Source organism: Anopheles stephensi, chromosome 3 (assembly GCF_013141755.1).
Source record: "Anopheles stephensi strain Indian chromosome 3, UCI_ANSTEP_V1.0, whole genome shotgun sequence".
Taxonomy (NCBI): domain Eukaryota; kingdom Metazoa; phylum Arthropoda; class Insecta; order Diptera; family Culicidae; genus Anopheles; species Anopheles stephensi.
Window position 1 is genome coordinate 14,029,745 of NC_050203.1, and position 12,328 is coordinate 14,042,072.

Consider the following 12,328-nt stretch of genomic DNA (forward strand, 5'->3'; position numbering starts at 1 on the left):
CATTCTTGCAGAGTCGCAATCTTTGATCGCACAGATAAATAGCGATCGTAACAAAAAAAATGTAATGATTTAACGTAAACGCGATCACTGCATTCATCGTGCCATAAATCTACGAAAGCATTCCACTCACACGTTCCGTATCCAATCGCATCCAATCGCACCGTATCCAATAATCACACAAATCATTTTGCCCGTGCAAAATAAGAGCCTATGTGTGCTGGGCACACACACTATTTTCCAATCCCCAATCCCTGTTTCCCACCCACTTACCTGAAAGATCGTGTAGCCACTGTCGTACATCCAGAAGTCTTCGGGCGGATTGCCCGGTTTGGTCAGCTGTATCGCGAGACATTGTTGCAGTATCAGCCGACACTTCTTCGGCGTTCCGGGCGAGTTCGTGCTCATCCTGGAGGCGATCGGCGTCGATCGGCATATATCTGGTTGCTCCGTTGCGCCCGTTCTAAATTTGTTCCGGGTCTCTTAACAGTGCGGGCGCTACGCCGCGCTCAGGCAGCTCTTACCCTCTCGCTGCTATCCTTCCGGAGCCGTTGCAAAACGGTTCGCTCGCTTTTACTCCCTCCAGGCTCGGCCGGCTTCGAAGGCAGAGCTCAGGTTCCGGATGATTAATGCTTCTTGCTGCGGGTTTTTTTTATTCGCTGCTATCAGCACGGTGATCCCTCGGCGGTGGTCGCGTTCCGATGCTTGATAGCGTATCATTAGAGCACACCACGCAAACCGGCACGGGTGCATGCGGCTCTCCGATGGAACGCTACGGTAAGGATCGAACGCTACTCCGCTGGTCGATCGCGATCGCCTGGGTCAGACCATGGGCACGGGTGATCGGTGGTTCGGTTCTGAAAATGGGACAGAGAAGCAATCAAAACGTTAAACACAAATGAATACCCTCTTTCTGCGTGTAATGGGTGTGGTGGATAGGGCGAACTGTGGGACGTTTCTTTGTTTTTGTGTTGCGCACTGAAATGGAGGCCAATGGCCTCATATCGAGCGATTGACCTACATCGTTGGTGGCACAACCACTAATCGGGATAGAGAGAAAATTCTTATCGCCCAACGCGATATGAACCACCTGTTTGACTTTATTTTGTACTCGGTACACTTAGCCTAATGGTCACCCGTAAGGATTACCTCGCTTTTTTACAACCGACCACACTCACGAGCCACCAAAAACTGAGTGTCGTACGGTGGCAAATTTGCTAGCGTACCGCCAGAGCATATTTCAGTTCCCGGTCGAAAGACCTTCGACGGTAGAAGCAGGCAAGCAGCATCACGTCCACCACCACCACCAGAATCCAATCCAGCGATCCTTTAGCATCGTTTTCGGTGACGTAATTTGTAGCAAACATTCCACCACATTAGCGCTGATAGACGCGAAACGATGAGAAGGCAGCGAATAAAAAAAAACAAGGAACGAAAGACTACAATGCTACTGGCAAACGAAAAGCGACGAACCTCAGCGTCGACGTTGAATTTTAGGATGCCCATTTCAGGTTTTTTTTCTCGTTGTTTTTTGTTGTTGCTTTGCATACGATCTTCAACCGTACCTGGCAACCTGTACAACCGTGTTGCTCGTTTGGGTAAATATTTAATATTTGCCAAACCGTCCATTCTGCACAGCATCATCAGCATCAAGTCTTCCGCGCGCCTGGTATCGGTAGAAAATCGATCAAGCGGTGAGTGTGTTTGTGTGTGTAGCTGAGACGTAACCATTAAACCTCACCGACACAGATTGCGGTGCGATCTTTGTGAGCCGAAAATAAACAAGAGAGTCATGAATATTAATTTTTGCGGCCACTTATTGCTGCCACGGTGCTTTCATTCGCCGAATGCGAATCTCTGTTTCCCATCCTTTGCTTTGGAGTGCTCCTGTGAGCATACATGTATTTTGAGGGCGAACAATCGAGTTTGTGTGTGTGTGTGTGGCATGAAAAAAAAAAACTATGCGATGATCAAGTGTCATACGTCGGGGTTCAGTACTTTGTTGCAAATGAGCAAATCGATGTGAATGGAAAAGCGAATTACTTCACGCTTGTTTACGCACACCGGCCATGTCAGTGAGCGGGTAGTCCTGTGATCAAAAAAGCACCTTCATAACCCCATAACTACCCCACTCAGTACGACAAGGAGGGAGATTGTGGGTGCTAGTTTTCGCACGGGACGAACGCAAAGTTTACTTTCGAAGCTAGCTCTTGTGAAACATCGCCGCCACGCGATATAGAACCCGACCGATCGTGGCCGTTGATAAAGCGAAGACTCTAGGCAAAGTATTAGCAAACAGTGTTTTCTTACTGTTTGATTAGTTCATTTGTACCCGCTGGTCGATGTACACGGTGCGGGACGACAAGGCCACCAGTGTTAGAGCAATGTCAATAGACGCGCAAGGCACGAAACTTTCAGATGACTCAGAGTGACCTTTTGGGCCGTTTGGTCTGACAAGGTTTTTTTGTGCCGTGTAGGTCAAATGTTGAAGCATGCATGATTGTGCGTTTTACATCCCAAAAAAACATATCATGCTAACAGAAAGAACAAGCGTGTTTGTTAAACATCAAGTAAGTACTGCAATGAGATTCTCTTTTAAACATTAGTACAGGCTCTCAAAAAAGCTCTTCTGGTGTTAAGAAATCACTTGTGCAATAATGCAAATTCATGCGCAGCGCAGTCTGGGAATGAAAATGTTTCGAAGATGACCTTCCGATGACCTCCAAAGATAGTCTGGAACCATGCCGACAGAGGTTTGCCCCGAGAGGAGTGTACCGACTTAATTCACCCGACATGCAGCAACCTTGCTCCATCTGGGCAAGTTGAAGTGATGAGAGCGGTAAAGTAAAGGAAACCGCTATATTTGGCAACCTTCCAGTCATCATTAGTGAAATCGTGCGATGGAAGGTGGCACTCTATTTATTGCTCTTCTAAACACAATTTTGCACCCAACAGGTTGCACTTGTCCGATCGTGCACAGTAAGTGGAACTCTCTTGGTCGGTACAGTATCCTCCAGTTTATGAATTAATTATGGATGTCGGGGCGCACCGACGGTGGCGTCAGACATGGCTCGAGCCGGTTCGTTTCACACTGCAGCCAGATCGCCCGAAATGGGGTGGCAGTTCAGTGAACGTAATGAACGTGTTTTTCTTCTAGCGCCTTGTCGCGCGTTTGATTGGCTCAACTTAACAACTGAGCGGCCGGGACTGCTGGGAAAGGACAACCATTAGAATATGTTTGGTCCTCGGGGTGTGTGTGTGTGTGGTGAAGCAATTAGGACAGCTTCACGGTTGGTTAGGGCGAGGTGTGAAATAGTTTCGCTGTTGTGGTAAAGAATGTATCACATAACCTATAAATTCTAATGTCCACAGGAACCAATATCTGAACGAGCGTAGCAGCGTGCTTTGAAGGTTTGTTTTGAAATTGAAATTAATTTCGTGTACACAACCTGGCGTTGGGGCCTTCTCGCCGGCCATTACACCCCGCTGGCTTTCCAATGCGGAACAACGTTCTGTATCAGGTGACTCTCCTCCACCGCGTGTGTGTGCCTCAAATGGTCAAGGAACCATAAATGGACTGCGGTTGCCTTGGGACTCGATGCTGTTCTATTGCTGAGAAAATCTGTCACCCCGGTGTGGCGTTGGAAGGCGAGTTTGGGTGCCGTCTGGTGATCACCAGCTGGACACGATTTGTGCTGTTGTGACCTTGCTGGCTGCACGATTTATGTATATGTTCGGAGGATGCTTCACCGTAGCGTTTGGAGCACGAGTTCCAAGCACTGAAAGGGGAAGTCAATCAGGTGGACAACCGAGATCAGTAAGGATGTGTCTGTGTGGTCTATCGCGCGCGAAAACTGATCCGATACCGTATTGGGCACACACGAAAAGGCCACACGATGGAATGGCAGTCTCGGCTTGAAATATCGGTATCGATCGGTTGTGGTTGGTGACTTTGCTGGACAATTCCGTGTACCGATCGGCCTACCGGCTTGTTATGGAACTGAAGAAGTAAGTGAGGTGCGAGGGGGAACAAAAAAGTAAACGTATCTGAACTGCCACATACTTTGCTAGCAAAAAGGGAAGGCTTGGCAAGGAAGTCGAGAATTACACATCATCGTTTGCAGCATCACCAGTCGCTGATGGGCTGCAAGACATGATCACGATCAGGTTTAGGTCTGCTGCTTTTTTTCTTGCTCCCTCTACGCTCCGACAAATCGGGCAAAACGGTTCGGACCGTCCGCTCGGTTAGCAAATAATTACGTCCGGAAGTAATCTACTACGATCATCGCCATCTGATCAGTGCGGAGTGAGCGTTGGGTTGAAGTGAGCAGCAGCAAAGCGAGTTTGAGTGACGAGATCTAGTTCAAGTATCGCCTCCAACCTGAATGGATCCGATTCAAAAGGGAATCCGTCTGGTGTGCTGTTTTTTTTGTTTTGTTTTGCAGCGAGTAGCACATTTAGGCTTCCCTTTTATAATGGATAGCTCTCGCCAACTAAACGATCGGTGGCCCGTAGGAACCGATTTATGTAATGATGCGGCGATTTGGGGTTGCAATCGAACCGTACGGCAGCAGCAACAGCAGCAGCAGCAACAAGTGGCCACTTAGGATGTAAGAAAAACGGTTTTGGTTTTTACTCGGTAGGTCACGGAGAAAGGGGAAGGTTGTTGAGAGAGATTTCCGTCCCTGCAGGCAGGTGGAAAAATGGTTCAATTGAGTTCATTTGATTAATGCTTTTTACTTAAAGTAAATTAATTCTTGTTGACACGAATATGGAAGTTGGTCGGGTTTTTATATCTTATGGTATTGGATTATTGAGGAGAACTATTCGTCTACTATTATTAACCAATACCTCTTAAAAAAAATGGGAGGAATTTTTATAGGTCTTCTGCCTTGGATCATCCAGTTCAAACATGACCTTTTTTATAGAAAAAAATATTTTATAGACTCTCGCAATAGTAAACTGTTCTTATGCTTGAAAATTGGTGGGACCATGTCTATGTTATTTACTGTGAACCGTTAAGTAAAAAGTAAAAATCTTTTCACAATTTTAGGCACGTACACTTTACGTAGATCCTTGTAAAAATTTTATTAAAAGGTACAAGGCAGAATATTTTTGGTGGGACCAATTTTATGTTATTTATTATGAGCTATTTACTTGAGATTTTTTTAATTAAATTACTTTTATAAATTTAAATTGTAAATAAATTTTCGAAAAGAATACAGTTTTTCCTATCACAACATAATTGGCTGGACCATTCATGAGTGTTTTATTGTGAGCCATTCACTCCAAAGATCATCTATTGATTTACAAATATCATGACCGGAAAAGTTGTAATGACATTACTGTTTCCAGTAGAACAATTGAAGTTGAAAAAGGATTAAAATTTTTATAATAATTTCAATAATTTTCCGATTAGAGAATTTATGGTAATTTTTCGAATTAATGTACTGTTCTGCCAGTCCAAATAAAGCGGTGGGAGTGTTTTTGTGTTGTCTACTGTGAGCCATTCACGCGATACCTGTTTCTTTTTTTCCCTGGTTTTCACTATTTAAAGTCGGTCAATTTTTTGCAATTTCCATCAAAATTGTTATCTCACACATCGTCGTCTCTCCTACAGCATGACAATTTCGCGCTTTTCGCTCTAATCAGGTGTGGAATTTGAAAACGCAAAACCAACAATAAAGGGTTCGGAAAACATGCGCGCCTCACACACGCGCCGATTGTTTGCGCACAATGCGGTGGCGCACTATTTTGATGCTCCCTTTTTTGGGCACTAGGGTTGTTTGGCACGCTGTTGCGTAATTTTGCGCACCAATCCCCGTGCGCACATTATAGGATAATGAGTTTGGAGAAGTTTTCCATCCGTTTCCACTGGCAGCCCTTCCCCTTTCTACCATCTTGCCTTCTATTATGTGTACGCCATTCAGTGGGTTTTTTTTTCTTCTGCTTCTGGCTCTCCTCACGATCGGGGAAGGAGGATCGATAAATACTTTCCAAATTATTAGTTTATTTCACCATTTCACACAACAACAACTTATTCGTCTCACACCTCACGGGGCCGGCAATGGGTTGGGTTTCGGTTACGGGTGGAAACAAAAAAAAAAAGGGAATGGGGGGTTGAGTGAAAAGACACGCGGAAAACAAGCACCCAAACTAGGGGAAAATGATGATGAAAACACAAAACAAAACATCAGCCTCTCTTTTTGCTTGCTGTCGTTATGGCGCTATTGGCAGAAAGAGTGTGCCGTATTGGGCGACGCGTGTGATTGATGGAACTGCAGCCACGATGCATTCCGGCGACCCGGTAACCAATTCATCAAAATATTCGTGTTCCCGTGCACGGTGTTTGATTTATGTGGGTAAAGTTCCAAAAACGGAGCAAAAACGCGACGCTCTCCATTGTAGTGGCGCACATGTAACGAAAGTGAAAAGAAAATTCGCCAGCTGAAAAAACAAAAACCCCAATCCAACTCGGGATTCAACCAGAGAGCAATGAAAAAAGGGTAATGAAAAACGTAAAGATCGCCCAGTCTCAGAATACGTCAGCCGGAACGATGATGATGGCGATGATGGGCAGTGCAAAAAAGCCGTAAGACGGTCGTTTGGAATTTTTGTGCAAAAATGGAATTTTGGGGATGGTGATTGTGATGGGGTTTTTGCATTGTTTTGTAATAAAAAAGCTTTTGACTGAATTGAAGCTGTATTAGCGAGAGAGAAAGAAGACAAGCATAAATAAAAACAGCACCTAAATGGAGAAGAAAACTGAAAGGAACGCTTGATTTACTTTCGCTCGTAGGTTGATTATTTGATTCGTTGCCTTTTTTTCTTACTGGACTTTTAGACTGCGATTTTTTTTTGGTTTACCATCTACATTAGTAGTGGTGTAATGCAAAGAAAAGGAAAACCATTTTTGTCTAATAGTAAGTGTTATGGTTTAAAGATCAGGTACCAACGTTATGGCTTCGGATGCTAAAGATAAAAGTTACGTTAAAAACAACTTAATCATTGCGAATAACTACGAACTTCAACTCGGCAGCTTATACTTCATAAAATCTAATGAAACATTAACCTGTGACAGATCTGCATAATGAGCGATTTTACTGTCTCCCCAATTTACACCTTTTGCACCGATTAATAACAATCCGTGAGACGATGATGATCGTCGCGCCATACCATTTCGGTTCCCCGTACGACCAACGGTTGCCAATTGTCCGTGTGAATTATTCCCGGGTATCGGATAAAATTAACACCTTTCCATCTCCGTGACCGGTGTGTACGAATATAAAAAACCCCGACCCGATCGCATAACTGAAACTGAAACACAAGCGACAAGAGGCGTCTTGTGTTAACTGTTACTGTGGCTTTTGGAAATTAAATCACCTCCCGCTTTTCTGCGTAACAATTTGCAGATGCGGGACGAGACAGTTTAATGCAATCGAGCCGGTGTGTGTGTGTGTTTCGTTTTAGTTATTTCTACTGGTATGGTATGGCATCGATCAGCCACTTGCAATGGGTAGAGTTGTGTAATGGCGAATGGCGGGAAATTACATTTTTCCTTTCGTCGCAAACGAATCGAACGCATACCGGTGGTACGATTTTGTGACTCTGAATGCAGACGCTTTTCCAACCGACAGTTGAGGAACAGTTTTACTGAGGTTGGAAAATTGTACAAACGGGTCCATATGGGGCAGCAGTTGTTGAAGGGAGGTAACATACAAAAATATTGATCCCCTTGAACGGTGGAGGAAATGGTGAAGCTTACAAGCATTGAGTAACAAGTGCCAATGACCTACAGCGAAAGGAAGTCAAGTGCGATAAAGCTCTTTCAACTACTGGTGAAGTAGTTTGATGAATAAATAAACGAAGAACTGCTAAGCTTGCTGTTGTGGGTTTTCAAAATATTATGGACTTCTAGCCTATTTTGAAGCTAAGCAATACTTCTTCAGGTGCTTTAATGTCCTAATTTGTTGAAACATTGCAGCTTATTCTTTGTGTTGGAAATTTGTTAGCAAAAGTTGCAAGAAAAAAAAAACTGTTTTTTACTAAAGCATTACAAAACTCAAATGAAAAAAAAATTGAAAAAAAATTGGCATCTGATGGGACCAACTGTAAGTTGTGTATTGTAAGGTCCTGAAGCTCGATAAATAAATTATATACATTGCCTCTTATCGAACCAGTAGGCTAAATAAAGTTAAAGGCTTTAGTTTCTAGGATTCAACCACCTTACAGCAGATATTTCCACTCTCTACAGTATCTCTCCCTGTCTGGAGCTTGGTATATCCTCCTATTTGGCACAAAAGATCTCAAGAGATCTCTTCCTGCCTTTTCTGGCTTTCTATGACTTGATTTTACCCGTAGCTGGATATTCAAGTCCTGCGTACGGGGTGGCGGTCTTGATGAGATTTAAGCCACGGTTTTGTCGTGTGAAACCCGGGCCGCAATTGCCCTGCGCTTGATATAGCATAGGCGAAATATTCTGGATATATAAGACTCAGAACACGCTGCATTGTTGCAACGGTTAGCGATTTCAGAAAAACTAGAGTGATGGAAGAGCTCTGACTCTCGAAACCCATTGAAGAACTCACGAAGAAACGCATCAAGTACTGGCGGGATGTGATGTCATCTCACGATAAAGAGCCTCATAAATAACATAAGAATCCCAACTAACGGTTTCGAAATGAAAATATTTCCTAATCAATGTGGATTGTAATCTGTTTGCAACTTAGTTTTAGGTATAAATTTAAAAAATATATATATCTCCTACTCTATCTTTCTATTTCTCCTGTAAATCAAGGACATCGCAAGGTCCTGGTCTACCAATGGACCGTAACTTGATAGTTCTACCCGATTTGATAGGAAGAACAAGTATAGGATTTGAGACATTTCTTGCAGTACGATGATTTCCTAAAACCTAACCTAAAAGCATTAGTTTTTTTTCCTATATAGTACCTAAACGATAAGTTTTTAGAATGACGTTCTCATTCGGTTCTGTTTTAGCTTTAATTAATATAATGCAAGTCTTGTTCCTGCTAGCAAACGGAAGATATAACAGAAACCCAACAGAAACATCAGCGATCATGCATTCCATTTCCTCAACAAGTGGGCTATTTAAGACAATTATTTAGCAAAGTACCGACCGATGTTATACTTCCATCACACCAAACAACAGCAAACTAAAGCAACACAGTGAGGAAAACCTAAACTGCTGATTTCGCTTGCCGGCACGAAACAGGATGTCACAACGCAAACACACACACGGTGTTTCCGTACAGAGGCGTACCGTTGGCGAGTTCCGCGCGCGCGAGACACACACTCAACGCCACCGTAATTACCGCCTTTCGGCCGTACGGTGGAGGCGAAATTAAACACGCTGAAGAAAAACAACAGCTGAAGACGTGAGTCGCGCAAACGTCGCCACACACTGCGTGGCGCGGCCATTTGCACTGGAAACCGGAAGGTGTGTGTGTGCACCGACATACAGCACGTTTTCGTAGGTGTCGTCGTCGGACGTCGTTCTGGCGTTCTCCGCGTGCGCTTGGTAGCCTGACAGAGTCATAATTTACTACCGCGCACAAATGGCACGCCGTGTAGGTGCAAGGTGCACCGAAACGACATGCGGTTGGAGTTCTTTTTTTGTTGTTGCCCTGCGCGCAAAACTCGAACCCCCAATACACAGCTGCCAAGTGCTTAAAATAAGGCACAAAGGTCTCCGAGACCTGTTGAATGTTCCGTACTCGAGGTTTTTTTGGAAGCTTATCGTAAAAGAGACTCTTAAGAAGAGGAGCTGCAAGTGCTTTTTGGGCAGCATTATTGTGCCTGAAGAAGAATTGCCGATGATTTGCAGCAGACGCGTCAGCGTTTATTGTAGTTCGCAAACGCATGACGCATGGTACGGACGGTGGAGCCGGTCAAGACATAACAGGTTCTGTTTAATGTATTCGGCGTCCCCTTTCTGGCGACAACGGCGAGCCAGCGCTGGATTGGTATGGTTATTTTATGGTGAAATTCTCTGCTCGTCTGCTTTCAGAGTTGCTGCCCTGGAGTGGTCATCTTGGGGCCCCTCCTGAAGGGCATGATGCGTTTATGATAGTTGGCGCGATACAGTGCGCCTCTCAGGAGATGGTAAGAGATTGGCACTGGGAGGCTGCAACACCCACAGATTGGCGAGTGGATGGTAGAAAGACGAAAAGAGAGAAAAAGAGAGAGAGAGAGAGAGAGAGAAAGGATGATGCGCCAACGAGCTCAAGGTCCAAGATATCAATATCACGATCAACTGAGCAAGTGAGATAGGTACTTTAAGTAAGGATTTTGCCTCTTTTAACGGCACAAAAAATGATGCTGAACAAATTAATCCATGCTCTCCGCATTCGATGGTCTTAGTGCAATGTCTTCGTGTCTGGAAGTGGAATTTCCGGTTTGCAAATTCCCTGTACCAAAAGGATCCCTTCGTCGTTGGGAGGCCCAAGGGTCATCGACCGGTTCGGAAGACGTCATCGTCAACGTATGCGTAGGTTTTGGTTACCGAGCGGACACAGATCACACAGCATCCTTTGGGGAGCTGTACTTTCTCGTCCAAGATGGAAGATCATGATCGTTACTATTTATAGAGACGTTTGACGTGCGGACGGTGGTGTGAGGTCGAGATACGCGAACGGTTCAATTAGTTTCTAGGGGGGTTGTGCTTGCATCATCACCTCGCTTCACCACGCGAAGTATCATGAAATTAATCGAAAGGTCACTAACGTGAGCGGTGAACTAATCACGATCATCCACAAAACTGTAAAAAAACAGGAAGACCGGCAATAAAATCAGCCGACGTGTGTTTAACGCTTGGAAAAGCGCTTCCGAAAACGGTCCATCGTCGAGGGTGAGAAAAATCTCTCGTCAGCTAAGCACCTCCATGCACCGGGTTTTTTTCGAAAGGTGTTTCGTGCACTAGAAAACGGGCTTACGTTTACCGGGAATCAAAGCTGAGAACCGATCGAGTGGTGAGATCATCCCAGCTCCCGAACTTACCGAAGGGATGCTTTTAATGAGCGTTCACACCTTTTTATCCGAGACCGCCTTTCTGGGCGAGACATTTAATCGCGGGAGAGTGGGGATGGGAGTAACGATTTCTTGTGGTCTCTCACGTGGCAGTTAATTCATCAGGAAACACCCTTCGCGGTGATCGATTTCGATCGTTCGTCTGTCACCGGAGGGCTTGGTTTGGTTGCCTCAAGGCGATTCTCTAATGTTTTGATTGTTTGAGTGTTGTGCGGCTGCTGGTTCGTTTGATGAAGCCGACGATTAGAGTGTTTGATAGAGTTTATTTTTTCCCCTATTCACTATGCTAAACGTTCAACACCTTTGGGTGGGACAGGTTTATTGGGATAATTGCAAAGAGTTGACCGTACTGTAGACGGGATATTTCTTTTCAATTAAACTTGAAGTAGGCAAACACTATCGACGCTTAGTCGTTTGATTGGATATCCTTTAAAAAAATCTTACAGGCTAGTAAGCGGTTTTTCATAGAAATAGAGCTAATCCTCCAAGGTATATTCAAGGGATTTTAAGAAGTTCTCGGAAGCTAATTAAGAAGTTAAGAAGAAGTCGATGAAGGTTAATCCCCATCTCAAACATTAATATTGTATCTCATCTGGGAGAACTCCAATAGTGAGGAGTGACTATCCAACTATGCGGTATCAACAAGTCTGGTAAGTTAGAAATGGCCGCCATAACCTTATAATAAGAGGACGTTAAACTAAAAAAGAAGAAGATGTTTTTGTCGAATGCTGACGTTGTGCCATCGAGTTGTTCTTGAGAAAATAATGTTGAAATACTTGCAAAATCTATAGAACAAGCAATAGGACAAAGTGACCGTTGTCTTAGAGGACTCTTAAACTAATTGGACCATTCGGCATAAGAGCTCTTGGTTAAGATTTTGATTAAGAGCATCATGCCTATGTTCTCCCTGAGATAGTCATGTCCTTGAGGCTTCCAAAACTAAACTATTGACGAGATGAGAAATATTTTCCACATGATTTAAGAATGCCCGATTAATTGTTTGCTTGTTAAAATATTTATCCCCTATTAACAACCATTCTGGCCATTCTTGATTTATGAATGAGCATGCTTCACTTACAACGTCGTGAATGACCATAACAATGAATCAACACCCGTAACACCCATCCAAAACGTCCCATAATATGCAGCCTCCTCGTGCACTCTGCAAACCTGCCAAAGGTACATTGCAAAAGGCACACACACGCACATTGCATACCCCGATCCTGCTTAACGATATGCTAAGCTCTGTAGCCAATATCTCGTCGTAGCTTAATTGAGCCCG

General features: G+C 44.2%; 1 protein-coding gene across 1 annotated transcript in view; it reads right to left on the minus strand.

The window, feature by feature from the left end:
• Positions 1 to 12,328, minus strand: part of LOC118514368 — an 87,230-nt gene that overhangs the window by 12,725 nt on the left and 62,177 nt on the right. The window contains exon 5 of the mRNA XM_036061223.1: positions 271 to 854. Within this exon, the coding sequence (XP_035917116.1) occupies positions 271 to 405 (135 nt within the window). The 5' untranslated portion in view covers positions 406 to 854. The remainder of the gene's footprint in view (positions 1 to 270; positions 855 to 12,328) is intronic.